The following is a 21,304-nucleotide window of genomic DNA, read 5'->3' as shown; positions in this document are numbered from 1 at the left end:
GCACATTTACACAGTAAAATCCCTTTTACACAGTTAACACCGAAGCTTTTACTGTTCTAAACCTGTTGAGGCCATGACAGTCGTAGGTGTGGAAAAAACGTGCTTTTTATCTCAATGTGAAACCTTGACCATTGCTTATTCCTTAATCTCAAGAGACCGATACTGGTCTCGTCGTCATCAGACTCCAATTACTGTATAATAAGTAGTAGACCCCCCCCCCCCAATAAATACATCAAGAGCTAGGTTTCTTAAACAAGATAAGTACGTATTTGCTCTACTCAGAACCAGCACAACCATCTCACACTACACACAGGGTTAGCTCAGAGAAGAACAACTATCTAGAATAACATGCCTTAGTTCATAGAGTCATTCATTCACTGTTTTCCCTTCATTGTTCAGTGAGACTAAAATATGTGAAGATTCTGAAGAAGGGGTTCTGCCCTAGGCTGACAGAGATGTCATGTTCTATAGATGTTATTGGGGGTCCTGTGATAAGCTGTCATGTAGCCCAGAGTGACATGTGACACCCCTGTGTGCTGGACAAAGAAAATCAGCTTTAATACAGCAGTTTAGTGTGGACCCTTGGATTTCTCTTCAATGTAGTTTGTATTACACATTTAGAAAGCAACCTCCAAGATAGGATAAAAGGATAGGGCTCCCATTTGCCTTAGTTGGTCATTTCTGAACTCTGCTTATTTGATGCCATAGTTTTTGAGCGGTCTAGCATCTGGCTTTGTCCGTTCCCCAAAAGACCTCCAGTCCCCCAAACATGTCCGGGTCCCAAAGCATGTGATGTGTGGCCTACATCTGGCCTAGTTATGGCCTACATCTTTGCACAAACGTCACAAGTTTGTTGTATGCCCAGGGTCCCATTGGCCAAGCTTCGCAGAACACGTTGAGATTATAATGTCGAGTCTCTGAGTCTGAGTCTACATGCAGAATGGAAGGACTTGTTAGCTTACCAAAAGGCTGTTTGGTTTATTGGTTGACTATATTGGGCATGCTACTTAATTAGTTGGCTGCCGCTGGCTAGCTGGCTGGCTGGTCAGACACATTGACTGTCTGGAGGCTCTGGCTGGACAACTGCAACTGACTGTTTGCTATATAATAGATCTGGCTGACTTGTTAACTGGTTTGCTGCAGTGGACTCACTGGCTGGCTGGTGAGATTGACTGGTCCAGACTATATATGAGACATGGAGTAGGCTGACATGTGTCAGCCGTGATGAATGAGCGGATGTTGGGGTCTGTGTTAAGTACATTGAATACTGTAGCACTTGCTCCATGCTGCCAGTGTCAGAGATCCCTCCCAGACTCTGGCTGCAGTAAATAGGGGTTGCTGTGATTATCAGGGTCAGGGAAGGGCTTAGCCTGGGGCTATAGGCTCAGTCTGCTTGCTCTGGAAGGGTTACGCTGTGCTGGGTCTGAGCTGATGACCTGGAGGGGAAGTTCACTGCCGTGCAGAGACTTACTCAGTATCCTATCAATCTGAGCAGCCATGACGCTCTGGTACACCTGTAGTCCTGGAACACGAGAGGTGCTCCGACATCCACTCCAGGAAATGATTATGAGGAAATGTGATGGATGAGAAGTGATATTAACCGTCGTACTTCCCCACATGGAAAACATTGTACTGACGTTTTTGAAGCGGTGAAAGCCGCTTCCAAGGTGTGGCTTTGTCTGTCCCGTACATGTCTGTCCCATCTGATTAGTAAATTTTGTCTGTCCCGTACATGTCCCGTGCATGCTTGACCAATTGAGGATTGGTCAAGCTTCACATGCCAATTTGGCCCTCCAGACAAAGTCATTCATTCATTCAGAATTCATAAAAATATAGAACTACTACTAAGCACATAGCAAGTATAGATTTAGAACACAGAATATATAGATCTAGAACACAGATTTCATAGCTCTAGAACACATCGAATAAAAATTCACTGCTTCACTTTTGAACCAAGGTTTGATTTTTCTATCTCAGTCAACAACTATGGATGTTGTTACCCAGTAGGTCTGAATATATTTGTCACCAGTACCGCGATAGCTCTAATCCACCCAAACTGTTATCCTTCTTTCCTCTATCATTTGAGATTTTAATTGACATCAATATAATTACATAACTTCCCCCATCTGTTGCCTCTCACCAGCACAGGGGGGAGACAAACCACACATATCTTCACACAGCCCTGAATCTAATTATTCAATTAGAGATCATATTGGATGAAGAACTGCCTCATCATGGTTTACATAATAACAAGAGAGGTCTTGATTGCCCATGTAATGTGATTTAGCCCCATAGAGCACCACTCATCCTGCATGGAAATGTATACATTTTGCCATCATTTCCCCTCAAGTGTGTGCGTGCGTGCGTTACAAATTGAAAGCTACATGGTGCATGATGCTGACATGGAGGCTTACGCATAATTTGTGGGTTCATTTGTTGATTAAACCAACATATCCTCTTTGTTGTAAATCTCCATCCTGGTCCCCTAATGAATCTGATCAAGGGCATCAGAGATTCCAACACTGAGGAGTCCATGAGAAGGATGGATAATTGTGTAACTGAGGGCCTTGTAAAAAGGAGGTGGGTGGTGTGTATAGCTTAGCGTGGCTTGTGGTGGGCAGAGAAAGAGGTGGGGTGGGGTATGTTAGGGTGGTAGGGTAGAGTGTGTGTGTGTGGGGGGGGGACTGAGCACAAAGCCTCCCGAGCACCAGAGGTTAAGTCCCCCCACCATCACCAGGCCCACAGGAATGTGTGTGTGTGTGCAGGGATGTCGCACCAAATTCTGGGCCCTGGGTACAAGGATTCACTGCGGGCCCCCCATGAATGTTCTTCATAGGAGGACTTGCACACGTTTTCACAACTTCACGCAGCGTGGCAGTGGCACTCGATGCCATGCTGTGAGCTTGTATATCTGCTATTTTTCAAGAGCTAACGTATAAAATAATTAAGGCCCCTCCACTTTGGGCGCTAGTAACTCAGTCCCACCTTTCCCCCCTTGTGACGCCCTTGTGTGTGTGTGTGTGTGTGTGTGTGTGTGTGTGTGTGTGTGTGTGTGTGTGTGTGTGTGTGTGTGTGTGTGTGTGTGTGTGTGTGTGTGTGTGTGTGTGTGTGCGCGCGTGCGTGTGCGTGCGTGAGTGTGTGCGTGTGTGTGTGTGTGTGTGCGTGAGCGCACAAGAGAGAGAAAAAGAGGGTCCTAGAGGGTGGGTGCATTGTTGTCTGAGGTGCATCCTGCTTGGCAAACACGAGACCGCTGCATACTTCACTTGGACTTGGGAAAGGAGCCTAAAGTGTGGGAGGTCTGAATACCACAACACGCAGACTGACAGACAGGACATAAACATATTATATAGAGGCTTTTTGGGAAATGGAGTTTGAAATTAAATGAACAAGCTTGTGAAATACAGTTTGGTGTTCAGAACTGAACTTTGATATTCTCAAGCAAGGTTATTCCCATGTCTGTGTGCTGTTGGTGCTGCATGGACGAAAGGGGTCCAATAGAGCTGTTGATTTAACTTGTATTGACATTTGGAGGATGGAATAAAGGATAGATGGGTCATGACCCAAAAGTAAGTTGTGAAACATTCTCACAGGCTCAAATTTAGAACAACGTACATAGAAGAACATTGTGTTACAAGTATGTTGGGTTAAGACCTCAAGGAGATGTCAAAGATGGGTCCCAAGCCAAACCAGATGAAAGCTACAGAGAATCTACTTTGTGTGTAAGAGCCAACAGGTAATATAATAACCTTGTGTATTTATTCAAAAGATATAGATAAACAGACCGTCTTTGACATAAAAAACAACAACAATAACTAAAAAAGTAGTGGTTATAGCTACTGGGAGAGTTTGAAAGCCAGTGTGTAGTTATCCAGTGTCCTGGTATCTTTTTCTATTTCACCTGGACAGCTGCTTCAGTGTCTAGACTTGTATGATAAATAGGTGGTGGTTGCTGCCAGCAGCATGGATTATTGCCCGTAGGAGCATCTCCAAAAGTGTGTGTCAGGACCCAGATGTTGGTCACAAGTTATTTTGACAGGGTTGGGTACACTGAATAACTCTAATAATATATAGCCTGGCAATAATGTGTTAATAATTTATATGGGTCCCAACCGTGACGGTCAGTGTCGATCAGTGCAAAATGTGAATCCTAGTGAGAAGTCAGCTGTAGAATGTGACTGAGTGACATGCGTGGCAAGAAATGAATGGCTTATATCGTGGAACTAATCAAGACTGCACAAACAGCAGGAATTTGTGTATGTTTATCTGGTGACCGTGTGGCCTAATTTAAATGTTTGTTAAAGAGGTGGTGCCATAGTTTTGTACTTATTCTGTTAACATTACTCTAATAGACCCCCAGGTATGGTGTGCACATTTGCCTTGTGTATTTCTGGTTTCTTCCTGAAAGCTGAAATCCACTGAGTCAAAAGGCCCTATTGAAAAACACAGATTTAATGACATCATAAAATCATCCCCTCCCCCTTTACCATACACCCAACACTGTGGGTGTGGCTAACTTCAGCTTGGTCACCACCCACCAGACAACTAGGCATACTGAATGAACTGGTGGGTGTGGCGTACTGTGGCCACATAAAAACATAATTTTAACACTTTCTGAGACATCTTCCTCCTAGTATAATCTAGTATATATATATATATATATATATATATATATTTTTTTTTTATTATTCGTTTTTTTTGGGGGGGGGGTCATTTGGTTAGTCTCAGAGCTAATCATCCTTAGTACAATAAACAGAAAAACACAATGCAGTCTAATCTCATCGATTTCTTTTTTTTTTTTAAGATTTGTTTTTGGGCTTTTTATGCCTTTATTGACAGGACAGTAGACTGACAGGAAATGGGGAGAGAGATGGGGAATGACATGTGGCAAAGGTCGTCCGGATCGGGAATCGAACCGGCGACGCCAGCAGGCATCATAGCCTAGCATGTGCTATGCGCCTTGACCACCAGGCTAGCGGGCGCCCCTAATCTCATCGATTTCTAAAGCATTTACAATAGGGAAGAGAAGACAAATGTAAAACAATATTGAGTAGCCGTAAAAACACTGTTTGTGACTAGCAAGATTAGTCTGTTCATGGATGTGTGTCTGTCTGTCATGATGCTAGAGGATTCTCTGACCAATCAATAGTCAGCAGTGTTTACACATCAACATTTGGTATTGCCTCTGTCCGCTTGGAATTTTGACAATAAGGTGCTGTACTAATGGAAGGTACCAGGTGGAAAGGCAGATATGGAGCTCCAAAGTTTGGTGAATGGTTGGGACGGTACTGTTACATCAATCATCACTATAGTTTGGTGATGACAGACAGACAAACTCACATCACAGACTTCATTTTCTAGACCGCTCGGCCCCTAGGAGCCACGTCCAAAAAGATCTGAACGAAAGAAAAAGCACACTTAAATTGGCTATGAATCCTTACTGCCAATAGAACCAACACAATCGACTGCTTCAAGGCCAAGGGCCGCCTTGGAATTGTTACAATTGAATAACACAAGGGACCACGTAATATCTATCACTGTGACCGCTGGCTCTGCTCCACTGTGATTGCATTAAGGTCTGAGCTATTTATGCATGTTTATTGCCTTGTCAGAGTTCCCCCTCGACTCCAAATGTACCTACACTGAAGAGACTGTTCACAGTGGCAGGAAAATGGATTTATCAAAACGAGTACCTGGTTCTCAACTCTCAAAAGCGAATGTCTTTGGGCAGTTACAAGTGTACTTCACTGCTCTCCTTGAACACTCAGGAGATTATGATAAAGGATTAGTGCTACTGGTACTTAGGATACGCAAGATAGAGAGTCAAGTGGTTTGACTTGGTGTGTGTGTGTGTGTGTGCACGTGTGTATGTGTGTGCGCGTGTAGGGAATGATGTGTGGAAATCAGTGCTCCAACAAGCTTGTACTTCACCTTCCAGTTGCTCTTGGACATGCTTGGGTATAGCACGGGCCATAGCGCGGTGGGAGTACAGGAGTGGGAGCTAAGCACGGGTGGGGGCACACTCCTGGGCAGACACAGGCACTGGAAATTTCCGTTGTATGTTTCAGCTCTTTTCCAAGATGGGAGAGATCGTGGTGGAGGGGTGGGAGTTAGTGGTATAGTGGGATGAGCACTTGGGGTTTTGGGGAGTTGGCATCGAGCCAGCCACAGCAGGAAACTTGCTAGTTCACACAGACAAATAGTGAGTCCTGATTTCTGCCTAGCTTAGCTATTTAGGTATTTTTGCCCTCCTTCCAGTCATGACACAAACAAAATACAAACACACCAAAAACAGGAAACGTGTGCAATTACTGTATAGTTTACACAGTTGGCCCGTACCGTAGAGTGACTGCTGTCTCTCAACACAAGAAGTGTGGCATTTCAAATGTGGTTACAGGTATTTCCTTTTATGTTGTCAAAATATTTGACAACATAAGTTTTGAGATTCCCATTTTGTAACAAATATAGCAGGTACTCTGTCTTATCTGTTTGGGTCTCAGAAGGCTGACTGCTGGCATTTCTCGTCAGGATCCAAAAGTAGGACACAAGATATTCTGACAGGGTGAGGCAACTTCAATAGATAGTTTTACGGTCCTGGTTTCATGGTCAATTCAAAAGAACAAGCAGCACTTATCCAAGAGTGTAGTCACATGTCAAACACATTTGATTGTACTTGACCTCTTGCTGGACTTCATTTGTAAACATCCTGTTTTCTGAACCTAAACAGACAATCAATCAGATCCTATTTTAGGACCCCCCCCCCATCTCTCTCACACACGCACGCACGCACGCACGCACGCACACACACACACACACACACACACACACACAAACACTATATTCGGCACTGATGATAGAGGCAGAGCATCAGCAGGCACCTCTGGAAGGCAGCAGGGACTTGTGCATCAGGTGGCAGGGACGTGCAAGTTCGGTGTGTGTGTGTGTGTGTGTGTGTGTGTGTGTGTGTGTGTGTGTGTGTGTGTGTGTGTGTGTGTGTGTGTGTGTGTGTGTGTGTGTGTGTGTGTGTGTGTGTGTGTGTGTTCATGCCTGTGTTGGGGGCAGGTGAACAGTGCTGTGGTTGTGAGTGTGTGCATGTAAGCAGGTGGATGTAGGGCGGATAGAAATAAAAAAAAGGACAGGGGATTAAGGAAGATGAAAGACCAAGAAGGTGCTCTTCAAAGTAAGACAAAGAATAGTAAAGCGAAGGGTTTCATTGCAAAACACAACAAGTACAGTATGCAGGCTACATGGACCCATGTTGGGAGCACATAATTTTGTTCACCCCCAAAATGATGTTTTTTTTTATTGATTACTCACCCTGTGTGGAGACTTGTGTCCCATAATATGTTTTTGGTGCATTCTTAAGACAATAATTTGATTATAATAGATTTACACCCATTGATTCTGGATGGAGACACAAAAACATTTGTATTTTATTTAACTAGATTCTCTGTGGGGTTAGTAATCAATGGAAAATAAGTCATTTTGGAGGTGAAATACTACCTTACCCAACATAATGTAAAAGGTAGCCTAACATTTCCCTTATAATTAAAATAATCTGAAGTTCTGCCTAATTGTTTTAGAGACTACAAATCAATGCCAATGATCAAACTTTCAGTGCTGCAGTCAGATATTTTGTTTCTGTTTGTCTGACCATGAATAAGTAAGCTACAACTCTGCCTTGGATCTTGTGGCATTATTTATTGACCAGGAAAAAAAACAGATCTGATCCTGTGTTGTCCATCTGTGTGAGAGCTTTGGCCTCTGGAGAAAAATATCTTGCTATGTGTTAATGGGTACCAGTGCTTATTTGCATAATAACAATTCACCAACTTAATTAACACATTAGTTTCACTAAGATGGAGCGTGACATAGCCTAGTAAGCGTGCTGGTCCCTAAACAAACGGAAGCAAAATAGCTAATAAAACATTGGTGTAACATGGGATAACCTGAGGCTTAATTGGTCCCTATAAGACTAACTTACTGTACAAATTCCTCCCAAAGGACTTATGTACACTTGTTTGTTACTAAGCTTCAGTTAATTTAATTTGCACATGAGGAGTCGGTGTCATTATGGAAAAGGACAAGTGGTTGTGCTTGCCAGATTTGCTTAATGAGGTAACACAGGTGTATCTCACTGTAGGCCAATCATTAAATTGCATGTGCAGACAAAATTCCTTTTTATTGATTGTTTTTTTCTTCTGAACAAACTCATAGTGAATTTTAAACACCTCCACATGGATAAGTTAGATTATATTGCAAAGCAAAATATTATTATTACAATGTCGATATCTGAAGTATTTTAATTTACATTGCTTTATAGTCTATTTGACACTATCTCCTATAGCCTATGTAAAGTGTCTTGAGATAACTTGTTATAATTTGACACTTTAATAAAATTGAATCTCAACTAATTCCACATTCCAGTCACTTGTTGCTCACAAGTTAATTAGCCTACTTTTTACTGGATTAGATTAAAACGAGAGTGATGCCTGTCCAATCATATGTCACAGACGCTACATTAATTTTATGCTGTGCTCCTGTGAACCGTAGAATAGATCGTTTTTTAAATGTAAATAATGAAGAGAAATAATTTATTGTAATGTAAGACGCGTGTTGGATATGATGGGGATAGTGGGGGACTAACCCTAACCCTTTACATAAATCACTTCTTCTTTTGTTTGGAAGATATTAGCGACTCATTATCTAGCTGTAGCTAGCAAGGAAATACACCGTCAGGGAACAGTTCACTATAACAACGTGCAGCAGTTGTCCATCACACTTTGCTGTTGTCCGACCGCCACACTTTCCTGTTGTCTGTCACACTTTGCTGTTGTCCGTCACACTTGTCTGTCACACTAGTTGTCTGTCAAGCTAACAGCACCCTCTAGTGGCCAACAGTGTAATAGGTCAAAAAGTGTAATAGTGTAATAAGTGTAATAGTGTAGTAGGGCAATAAGTGTAATAGTGTAATACGGTAGTGTAATAGGGCAATAAGTGTAATAGTGTAATAAGTGTAAGAGGTTAATAAGTGTAATAGGTGTAATAGTATAATAGGGTAATAAGTCTTATAGTGTAATAGGGCAATAAGTGTAATAGGGAAATAAGTGTAATAGTGTAATAAGTGTAATAGTGTAATACGGTAGTGTAATAAGTGTAATAGGGCAATAAGTGTAATAAGTGTAATAGTGTAATAAGTGTAATAGGTGTAATAGGGTAATAAGTCTTATAGTGTAATAGGGCAATAAGTGTAATAGTGTAATAAGTGCACCCAAAAAACTGATTCAACCCCCCTATAAATGTGACACATATAAATTATGTTTGCTTTATTTAATTACTTCACTTCAAGGCATAAGCATATACATTTAATTGATATAACTCAAATAGTATTAATAGTGCCAGATGTGATACATTTACATTATGTTGGCTTTATTTAAATGTATTTAATTATAATATATGCAAATGTATTGAATTGATGTAACTGAACAAATATTAATCGTGCTTACCTTAAATATATACATTTACAATATATGCATTTTTATTAAATTGTTCCAACTCAAATGTAATTAATAGTGCTTATACAAAATCTATTCATTTAACATTATGCATTTATATTACATTCATGTAACTCAAATCTTAGTAATGGAATTTAAAAACACATTGAAAATGAGTTCCAATGAAAACTCCCAGAGTCCCATAAACCACGCCTCTCACCAATTTTATTGAGTAGTTTTTAAGGCTGAAATCATTCTGAGAATATTGTTTGAATCCAACTCAATTTTATTAAGTACATTTTACAGATCTGAGAAGTGACTCCAGCCCTTTCCCTTGATTGGTCAAATAAGTTGGTCACATGTTATGCAAAGCATGCTGGGAACAGCATTTTTCTAGGTTTTCAGGGAAATGTTTAAGCTTTCGGGAGCTAAAAATGCTAAATGTATCATATCAATGTGTCTGCCTTGGCAAGATGACTGTCATATGTCAGAATTTGATTTGTCAGTATTTGAGCCTAAACCCTAACCCTAACTGCTAGGCTGCTAGTTTAAGCTTGAGCTCCCTCCCCATGCTAGGCTAAAAGAGAAGAACTCATGGTAACTTTAAGGTTATTGCGTTGGTTTTCTCTTAAATGTTCTGATTATTCAATAATCACTGCTATTGCATATATCCATTATGCATCTGTATGTTGATATTGTAAAACTTGAAACAAATCATCCAGAAGAAAACCTGAAACCGAACTCTTCTTATGTAAATGTAAAAGTATTTTATTTATCTTAGCTTAATTCCATAAAAATGAGTTGAACCAACACATTTACGTTAACATTTGTTTGAGTTGGACAAACGTAAATTAATTAAGTTCATATAATTAACTTGGCTTAAGTTAATGAAAATGAGTTGGACTAATTGAACAACATGCATTGCATTGAATGTAGATTTGACTTGGGACTACATATATCCCATATATAAATTTACTCATATAAAATGGGTGGAAAAGTTTCACACATTTAAAATGTGTTCAACTGAGAGATTATTTTTTTGGGTGTGTAATAGGGCAATAAGTGTAATAGTGAAATAAGTGTAATAGTGTAATAGGGTAATAAGTGTAATAGTGTAATAGGGTAATAAGTGTAATAGTGTAATAGTGTAATAAGTGTAATAGTGTAATAAGTGCATGACGGAGAACAATTTCACGATCAATTACAATTTCCACAATACGATTATCATGAATGTTTTTATAACGATAAACGATATAACGAATATCGTCCCACCCTAAGTAGTAACATCTGATGAAATCCACGACATGTGTGTATGTGTGTGTGTGGGGCTGGCAGCTGGCTCCCAATCTTTCGCAAAATTACAGCTGCTAGCCTGCTACAATACACTGCAGATCTCACACCAGGCAGTGTGGAGGGTGTCTCACTTTGATCTTTAAATACCCTCTAACGTTAAACCCCACTCGCTTGCTTTGATTTTTTACCCTCCGTGCAGCCAGCTGCAAGAATAAAATGTAGACGTTCCCTTGTTGGACGCTCCCGTCTCTCTCTCTCTGTGCGTGTGTGTGTGTGTGTGTGTGTGTGTGTGTGTGTGTGTGTGCGCCAGTGCGCGCACAGCGGAGAAAGCGTGAACACCTATCCCTTTTCCTCCTCCACCATCTGTCCCTTTCTTCCATTTCATGTTGTTCAACCGATATCCACCCCTCGCACACAGCAACAGCTCCGCTGTGCGGTGCCCACCCCGCACCCCTCGCAGTGCGTCCCCTCGCAGTGCTGGAAAGTAACTAATTACATTTACTTGAGTACCGTACTTAAGAGTACCGTATTTGAGTATTTCCTATTTCCAATATTTTTACTTCTACTTCACTATATCTCGGATCCAAATATTTACTCCACCCCACTACATTTATTTGGAAACTTATACTAGTTACTTTGCAGATATAAATTATAATATTATAAAACACATACATTAACCACTTAAGCCCCATTTTATATTTAGGCTATACATTGGCTATTTGAAATTAGCCGATCTACAAGTTCGTAGATCACACGTTGCATCGCAAGGCGTTGTGAACTTGTAGATCTGTTATTTTCAAACATTTTTGTACTTTTACTTTTGGTACTTGTAAGAATATTTTGTCTTTTTTGATGCCAATACTTTTGTGATTTTACTCGGGTACATTTTGAATTCTAGACTTTTACTTGTAACATAGTAGTACTTCTACAACATTGCAGCATTGATACTTTTTTAACCCTAAGTACAAAATGTGAGTACTTTTTCCACCACCGGTCCCCTGCTCGCACGCCTCGCAGTGCGTCTGCAGCTTGCACGGTTTGCAGACGGTCCCTGGCTCCCCCCTCCCCCACCAGGCAGCCACAGAGCTCCTGTTTCACTCAAAGATGGCGTCGGCTCCGGAGCCTCTAGTCTCTGGCTGCATTTTTGGGCTTGTTGTTGTCTCCGATTCGAATGATTTCTGGCACATCCTCCGCGGCAACTCGACACGAAATCCCGGTGAGTAGCGAGCGGCTCGGCGGGCAGAGGATATTACACGGCATCCATCCGGGGCTTCCCTCCTAAAAAAAAGCCCCGAACTGGACCCAGTTCTTAGGCTTTCTGGGAACCGCGAGAGGTAGAGGGGAAGGAGAGGGTACGGAGGGAGAGATGGTGGTGATGATCGCGGAGGGAAGGAGGGGGTGGTTGGATGGATGGAGGGGGAGCCGAGGCCTACTGCTTGTGGCTCCGGCAGCGGCCTTGTCTTCTCCTGCGCACCGCGGGCAGAGGCAGCGGTACGTGGGAGGGCGGCTGGCGGGGGAAGGAAGTGAGCGAGCCGGGGAGTGTTTGTTTGGAACGGCGCCGCGGACTCGGGGCCACCGGTTGTTATTTTTCGCCCGCACCTGAGGCCGAGGACTCAGGAGGCCGAGTGTCCACACAACCCCAGATCACTTGGTTAACAAATACTGGGGTCGGGACCCGTTTGTGTGTCACGGACACATTTGTATTTATGGGTCTCTTATTTTATTTTTTGTTGTTTCCTACATTTAGTTTTTAATTGTTAATTCAGAACATAGAAAAAAACATAGCCCAAAAAAGGTAAGATTTTCATGAATAAAAAAAAGCAATGGGTTTTCCTAAGTAATTTCATTAATTGATAAAAGAAAAGAAATCTAAGAATTTCCATAAATGAGAAAACAAACGTTTAAGAAGTGTTGAAAATAGCCGATTTACAAGATCACAACGCGGGGCGAAGCGACGCGTCGTGAGCTTGTAGATTTGCTGTTTTCATATAGTTTGTGTCCCGGGCAAATGTCTAATGTCTCTTTTGGGTCACGGGCTAAAAAGTTTGGGAACCACCGACCCAGATCGTAGGCAAAATCCGCCTCCGTGGTGTCTTCATTTTTTGCACTTGCCCCGTTATCCCTTCTTACGGTCGTGTCTGAGTCTGCAACTTGCATTGTGCCGTCGGAAGGCCGCGATCTTGCCATTAATTTTAACCGTGACTTTCGAAATCAGATTATTCGTTGTTGTGGCCGTCGTTGCGACGCGATCGTTGCCCCTTTGAGAACCGCGGCCGCTGATGTAGACATGACGGCGGCGGGCGTTGTGGCAAAGCGTTTGTTTCACGCTGTTTACCTTCTAGCGGATAGTAGTAGTAACATTAGCCTGTGATGAGGAATGCTAACGGTGAGTTGTTAGCAAGGTGTTAACGCTAGCTTGCTAAACAACAGCTCTTCGCGGGAAGGGAAGGTTTTGCTTGTCACATAATCGCCTGTCATATCAGTGAGAGTAAACAACAGTCCAGGAAACGGCCGGGGAAAGGCGGCTATATTCGACTTGGCTTTGATTTTTCAGTTGAATCTCTGAGCCAGTGTTTGCTAACAGCCCGTGTTTTGACTGCATCGTGTTTATGTTAGCATGGCCAGCTAAGCTAAGCTTAGAAGCGCAGTCTGGGTCTCTGGGACGCTTGTGTTTACCTTTTATGCTAGCCAGGGCAGTGGTTCTCAAACTTTTGCACTTCAAGGCTCTTCCCTTAACTCTGACAGTGGGTTCAATTAGTACACTGTCAGAGTTACACGTCTGTAAGGGTCAATTTAGACCCCACAAAGGAACCTAGAGTCCCTGAAATCCACTTTTCAGAACCATTGTGATAGGGTTGATAGTAAAGAGGTGCAGTAAACACTAGCTACTCATTTGAGCCGACCAAACACTTGTCGTTTAGCAGATATTACTTGTAAAAAGTCGTATTAGTCCACAATAATAGTGTCGCATGTTCTGAAATAAGCAACCGTTTTCAGACGGACATGGCTGTTCAGTGTTTACAAAATGCTAATACATGTTTAGTAATTGAAAGATTGGATCGGTTTTCTGATGTACACAACATTATGGTGTCAGAGTACGAACAGACAGAACCCAAGACCCTGTCTGTCACCTACTTTCCTTCCAAAGACTAAATACTAAACTAAAGTGATAATGTTTATGTGTGTGGCTGTTGTAATGTTACTGCCTGCAGTGTGCATTTTAAACTACAACACAGATACTTGTAGCCTTTGCTGGTGTCTCTCAGATAGGCTAATCTGTTCTGAAAGTAGATGCATGTTGTAACAGGGTCTTGTCTGATGTAGATTCTGGAGGGAACCTGCCTTGAGATTTATTATGGTTTTTATGGACAAGCATGGCTTTGTTTACATACTGCACTGATAACACTGGGATGGGTGGGGACACTGGGGAGGTTGTGGTTGTTTGTTTGTCTATTTTGAAGCCATGTGTTCTTGAATTTTATGAAATGGAATAAGACAAACGTAACTATGTACCTATGACATTTATCACGCAAATAAAATGGTACAAAACCGTACAACTACTGCATTTCACTTGAGTGAAACACTTCAGGTGAAAAACATTTTTGTATGAAGGTTTGCTGACCTGCTGTCTCTGTGTGTGTTTTGTCCTTGTTTCTGCAGGGTGCGGCGACTGCTGAGGTGCAATCGGCATGAAGGTGATCAGGCCCGGCTGCTCCCTGGGGTGAGCTATCCATTCCGTCCCAGAACCGAAAAGCTCAGGCTGCCGGAAGAAAGAGAGGGAGAGGAGCAATTTTGGACATAAGGAAAATTATCGTGTTCACCTTGTCTCTGGAATTCACACATTTTTGACGTCTATCACCTCTAAAAGGCCATGGTCATTTGTTCCGAGTCACAGTGAAGAATTGACTAATTGCTATTGACAGAAGACTGACGCAACAGGTTTTATTGGGCATACCTGTGTAGTGTCTGGCTGTGTCAGTATTTTGCAACAGGCAGAGGTGGGGAAACACTTTTTTTCTTTTAGTTTACAAAACCCTTCATATTGTGTGTGTGGCCCAACTACACGTAAAACTCATAAAACCACCACTCTACCCCTCTGCTCTCCTCCAGGCTACTTATTCCTGCCTGGAGAGGGTAGTGGGTAGACCACCTTTTCCTTTTTTATTTATTTATTTTTTATTTTTTGCTAGGTTGGCTCACAGGGTTTATGCTATGGTGAACTCCTCCCTACCATGCTACTCATACTTAAGTTCTGAGGGACTCTCTGTGCGGCCCCAGGACAAAGGATAGTCACCAAGTGGAGGAGGAGGGGGGGAGGAGGTGGTGAAGGAAGAGGCGGCGGCAGCGCGCCGGGCCCTTCCTTCCTTGGCCTACAGGCCAGTTTTTTCATCGACTTTTTTTCCCCTATCTCTATAAGTTTGTGGTCGTTGCAGTGAGACCTGCAGGGGCTGCCACGCCCACTCTCAGACTGCAGCCATGGTGAAGCTGGCTAACCCTATGTACACCCAATGGATCCTGGAGGCCATCAAGAAGGTGAAGAAGCAAAAGCAGAGACCGTCGGAGGAACGCATTTGCAATGCCGTGTCCATGTCGCATGGCCTCGACCGCAAGACGGTTCTGGAGCAACTGGAGCTCAGTGTCAAGGATGGCACCATTCTTAAGATCTCGAACAAGGGCGTTAACTCCTACAAGGACCCTGACAACCCTGGGCGCCTCGCCCTACCGAAACCACGAAGTGGCGGTGGTGGAGGCTCCGGAGGAGGAGGCAGTGGAGGAGGAAGTGGCGGGGGAAGCTCCCACTCCCACTCCCACCACTCGGGGAAGAAGCCTGGACTGGACTGGAACAAGCTGATCAAACGCTCACTGGAGGGTCTCCATGAGGCTGGTGGCTCCAGCCTGAAGAGCATTGAGCGCTTCCTCAAGTGCCAGGCTGATGTGGCGGCCTACCTTTCAGGCAGCGGTTCCATGGGGCCTGGCCTGTTCCACCAGCAGCTAAGGGTGGCCCTGAAAAGGGCTGTTGCCCATGGCCGCGTAGCCAAGCAGGGCCCACTATTCCACATGGTCAGCCGCAGCAGCACCGTGGATGATGGGACGGGGACGGTATCCCTGGAATCACTCCCACCTGTCCGTCTGCTGCCCCATGAGAAAGACAAGGTAATGCCTTCATGCATGCATGTGTACATAAAACAAATGCAAACAGTGCAGTTACATGCACTATTTTATGTAGTAGATAAATAACAGCGTTATTTAAATGCATATGTAACGGAGGTGATCCGAAGTCCTCCCCACCCGGCTTCGAACCCCGGTCTCCCGCGTGAAAGTCCCAATATCTTAACCATTACCTTTAGTTTGGAGTAATGGTTAAGATATTGGACTTGCACGCAGGACACCCGGGTTCGAAGCCGGGTGGGGAGGTTCGGATGACCTCCGTTACACATATATACATTGAGCAAAACAATTCAAAACTAGTCACATTAATGATGTACAGAATAGTATGTTGTAAGTGGCTAATTCATTGACTCATATGAAAATATATTTAGAGATATGTCTCTGATCTGTTGGAGCGAAGCTGATCAGACAGCCATAGATGGCTCAGCATTGCAGTTTTTCTCGTTCAAACGCTTGTATCGGAATCTGAAACACCAAAACCAAATGGAGGTATACTTGTAATTTTACATTTACACATATTTTCAGTGACAGCCCAAGGTTGAATTTCTAATGCAGTAAAGGAAAACCGATATAAGTACAACATGACAATTGCAGAGCACTCATTTTGGCATTTGACAGCAGACAATATAGCAGTGCAATATGTAGGGGAGAGAAAAAGAAATCTCGACATCGACTTCGATTAAAAACAGACACCTCACTCTCACACGGCTGCTTTTACTACAAACGAATGCAATGCTGCATGCTCTGATGGCAGCAGATGTTTTATTAGATCACAAAAATCCTGTTGAAATTACAACTGTGGCAGAGGAACAAAGCACAGTTGATGTTTCTGAGAAACACGTGTGCCCTGTTTAAATGTTTTGAAGTGCACAAAAGAAGTGTTCATTGTCAAGTGTTCAGTGTCAATCTGTAGAAATAATATGGAATCCTTCCAAAGTTCCTCTTAAGTTGACAGGCATCTTCCTTTTCCAGAAGGTGCAGCCCAAATTTGTTTTTAGGAACCAAGGAGGATGGGTCGGGTACATTGTTAAACGTGCGCATTGCAATAACTTAATATCCTTAGGATTGATTAACTGAAAATGAAGAATAACTCTTATAGAAAATAGTAATTATTCAAAGATTTTATCGAATTGTTCCTTATACAATACAGAACTACACATGTCTAGGACAGTCGTAGCAAAAAATTGCAGAGCGAAAAGCTCACAATGCGTTGTGACACAACATCTATTTTCAGGGAAGATATTTAATGTAGAAAACTGAAAATACACTAGTTTAGCTCTCTAAGGGAGCCCACTCAACAACGTATGGGGTTTAAATGGTTAAGTCTCTGATGGGGTATGTTGTTGAACCAGTTTACACAGTCATAGCAACAATTTCACTTTTCAATTTCAATTTCTGTCTAGACCGAAGCGGTTGGCTTGTTAACTCACTGTTTTAAGTCGTGAAGTTGATTATGCTAAACTCAATGATGCAGTTGTGTCCAAGGCTTGTGACATGCACTGCACTGCAATGTTATGTTAAATATGATGTAATACTACGCTAAACTGGCAACACACTGATTCCAAAAACGGCAAATGCCCATCCTTATTAGAAACAAGTGCTTTTTAAATGTGAGATGTTGGAACCCTAATTGCTAATTGTACTAAACTACTCCCATCCTCAACCCAGCAGTTGCACGTATGCAGAAATGTAAACAATATTAATTATGACTGACCACAATGGAATCAATAGTTGCCTATTTGACCCAGCGATTACTGATGCCACAGAGGTGGGTCTCTGTGTTTATTCACTTATTCATGATTATCTTTAAGGAACTAAATGACTGTGTGTGTGTGTGTGTGTGTGTGTGTGTGTGTGTGTGTGTGTGTGTGTGTGTGTGTGTGTGTGTGTGTGTGTGTGTGTGTGTGTGTGTGTGTGTGTGTGTGTGTGTGTGTGTGTGTGTGTGTGTGTGTGTGACCCAATTGCGAGAGACGGACAAGAGTTTTTGCTCCCATTGTTTGATTTCAAATGACATGACTCTACCAAACCATTAAAAACAGCTGCCCCCACCTAACCATGCATAGTCTGAGAACCTTTTTGCCATGTACCTCTGCGTAATGGCAAAAACATGCCAAACAGAAACGATAACAAACCCTGTCGTCTCTGCATTCGGCAACACCACCGCTATGCAAACCTCAAACCACAAGTGTTAAGACGAAGAGACAAAGTCTCTTATAGTCTACATCATATCCAGACAGAACAGAAGGCTATAGAAAGGTGTCAGAGGAGGATGAAATGACAGCTTTTGCATAGGAGACATATAGGGTTAATTAATTGAAGAAATGTCACTCTACAGAGTGCATTTAAAGCATGGTTTTCCCCACAAAAACTCAGAATCCATGGATTGTCAGACCCTGGTTGCATCGGCCTGATTCGGCCATCATGAGGCCTGTAGCCTATCAGAAAGTGATGTTATTAGAGAGGGATACCCTAGTGTCTCGTTCTGAGCTGTGGCAACTTGGCTTGTGAGCTAAAATGCATATCCCATCCCTGCAGGTAACTTTGTTTAGACATTCTAAAAAGCTGTTGAGTGGCTGAGTTGTGGCTTGTTTCGATCATGGATGGAATGACCATTGTGGCCTGCAGATGACAAAAAGTTGCCTCCCCTGGGGGACTAACACTATGCAAGGACTTTGTTTGTGTGTGTGAATTACAGCTCCCATACCGTTTGTGTAATACCACGTCGGCCCTGAGGCATCAAAGCTGGCAACAGAGAAAATCTCATAGGTAAAAAGCGACTGTTGTTTTTAAGGTTAAATTGGGTGTTAGGAGGACAAGAGGTTGAGCGAGAGATCAATGAACAACGATAACCAGCGTAGCATCATTGCTGTGGCAGGCTGTGAGTGTGCCTGTGTATGTATTTTGTGGTCCAGGGTGGGCATCGTGAAAGAAACGAAGGTGAGTGGTTGCCAGGGCACCTCTCCAGTCCTTGCCTGCCGTGGAGAAGAGTGAAGAAAAGACAGAGGAGGTCAGGGTAGGAGAAGGAGGTTTACCGAAGAGAATCACGTGGCTCCCAGCCTCCTGCAGGGCTGTGGACCAGCTGCAGGGCTGCTGTATCCCTGTCGGAAGAGGAAAGAAAGAGAGGGCGGGAGTTACAGAAGGAGGGAAGGAAAGCGAAAATGGTGAATGAGTGACGGGTAAAGGCAGAATGAGACTGAGAAAGCGAGAAGGGAGGAAGTGAGTGGGAGGCTAGAGGAAGAGGGCGGAAGGTAGAAATAGAAGCGGTGAGTGGGGAGAAGGACGGGCGTGGAAAGGAGGCGGAAGGAAGAACAAAGTGAGGGAGAGAGAGAAAAAGGGGCATGTGTTGGAAGAGTTTTGGAGGCCTCGATGAACTCTGCGCTCCGTGCTGCTCGGACTGAATACTGAGTGAAAGGAAGAAAAAAATAAAATGCCCGAGAGTGAGTAAGTGTGAGCAACGGGGAGAGAGTGAGGGAATAATTTGGAGTGCGAGAGCAAGACAGTTGGAGAGCATGAAAGAGAGGGAGAAGGGTAGAGAAGAACTGAGACAGTGAAAAACGGGAAGAGGCAGACATGCAGGCGACAGAGGAGCCAGGGAACACACCCACTGTTGTAACCTGATCAGAGAAGGCAGCCGTGCACTAACCTCCCCTGCTCAGGGCCACGGACACACAGATGCACAACTCATGCACACATACACACAGTTTATAACATGAACATAAGGTGTCTGTCAACCACTACTTTACTTGAAGATACAAGTGAACACGCTCACAGGTATTATATATTGTATTCGTACTCGGATGGGCAGACGCTAATTATATCACTGACACGATCAATTCTAAATGATTCTTTACTATACGATACATGCTGAGTGATTTGTGCTTACCTTCACACCTACAGTAAGCAGAAGCCACATCGCGTAATACATCGTAATGTATTATGTGAACACATTAATGAACCCACACATGTCACACATTAACACACCCTCTGCAACACACAGAGGAATGCATGCCCACAGGGGAGAATGGCATGTAAGCAAATCTTCGAATGCCACTCGCAGGCAGATGCATAACAGGCCATCATCATGTGTTGTTTTAAGTTGCTGGCAGCAGTAGAGGGCGTCTAAAAAGTAGTAGCAAAGCTCTGTGTTGTACTGGTCCTGGCTTTACCTGGCCGTTTAATGTGTGTGTGCCTGTGTGTATCTCACACTATAGAAGGCCAATGATGTCAGGGTAACGCATGCAAACACACACACACACACACACTAGAGGAGGATTAACCCAGAGAGTGAGTGAACAGGCAAGGCGTCACATTAACACAGTGACCTGTTTGGTGCAGATGGTCACCAGTCACCACATAAGATTAGCAGCCATCATTTCTCCTCCCATTTCCCACCACTGTTTTCTCTGACTAAGCTACTGAACCAACAAATGACACTGCTCTTTACATTTCTGCTGTACTGCTATAAGAAAGAAAACCATTCTCACTGTCCAAGCCTCATTTAAGCGATTTTCAGATTCTTATTTCAATAGTATTGTGGCGAGAGACAGGAAATGGGGAGAGAGCGACAGTGAGTGACACACAGCAAAGGCCGTCGGGCTCAGGAATTGAACCTGCGACTCATTGTCAGGCTACATTAGAGCCTATATATGGTATGTGGCTTAACCACTCGGCCATCGGCACCCTAATATATTATCTTTTTAAGTACAAACGTGCTTAACATTAACAAGAACAATGCTGGTATAACTAAAGAGTTGTACCCATACCCATGGTTACGAATTTTATCAGGCATAGTTTATCACCTACGATCCAGCAGTGAGTTTCACTTCCACTTCATAATGTTAATGCTGCTTTCGTTTATGGCATGCCACATGCAAGTTGTGTGGTCTACTTTTGGCAGCACAGACATGCATATAAACAGATAAAGCCTGTTGTAGACTAGTTGATCTTTGGCCACAGCGTAAAATTGGTATGAAGAGGACTGTTTTGTTTCCAAACGTTCTTATAGTGGTTAATTTAGATCATGAGTCATTTACTTTCTATTTTAAATGTTTTTCAAATGCCATGGACATCCTTTGTTCTGTGTACCAGACAGAGGATACAGTTGCTGCAATACAGAGGGGGGGGATGTTGACATTTGTGTCTAGTAATTCATACATAAGCTCTAGTCCAGACCAGCTTGTAGACAGTCTCACCTTCTGCTGGGTGTTTTGATGCTCTGAAATCTTTGCAGTGAATTACTGTAGTCCCATCACGTGTGTGTGTATGAATGTGTGTCATAATGTGTATATTTAAGTGATGTTGTGTGTGTGTGATATATCTGTATGTCCGACAAATGATGCATGAGAGAGGGA

At 43.0% G+C, this 21,304-nt stretch overlaps 1 protein-coding gene across 3 annotated transcripts in view; it reads left to right on the top strand.

Annotated features, from left to right (window-relative positions):
- Window positions 1-3,618: 3,618 nt before the first annotated feature.
- kat6a (K(lysine) acetyltransferase 6A) overlaps window positions 3,619-21,304 on the top strand; it is a 59,838-nt gene continuing 42,152 nt past the window's right edge. For 2 of the 3 annotated variants that reach the window (XM_080739429.1, XM_080739427.1), the window contains exons 1-2: window positions 3,619-3,733; window positions 14,445-15,938. In XM_080739429.1, coding sequence (XP_080595555.1) covers window positions 15,261-15,938 — 678 coding nt within the window. In that variant the 5' untranslated portion in view covers window positions 3,619-3,733; window positions 14,445-15,260. Of the gene's footprint in view, window positions 3,734-11,875; window positions 12,001-14,444; window positions 15,939-21,304 lie in introns of those variants that run through there. The other variant, XM_080739428.1, reaches the window with a different exon arrangement.

This window comes from Nannobrachium achirus, assembly GCF_963921795.1.
Source record: "Nannobrachium achirus genome assembly, chromosome: 12".
NCBI classification, from domain to species: Eukaryota; Metazoa; Chordata; class Actinopteri; order Myctophiformes; family Myctophidae; genus Nannobrachium; species Nannobrachium achirus.
This window is presented reverse-complemented; position numbering and strand designations above follow the sequence as displayed.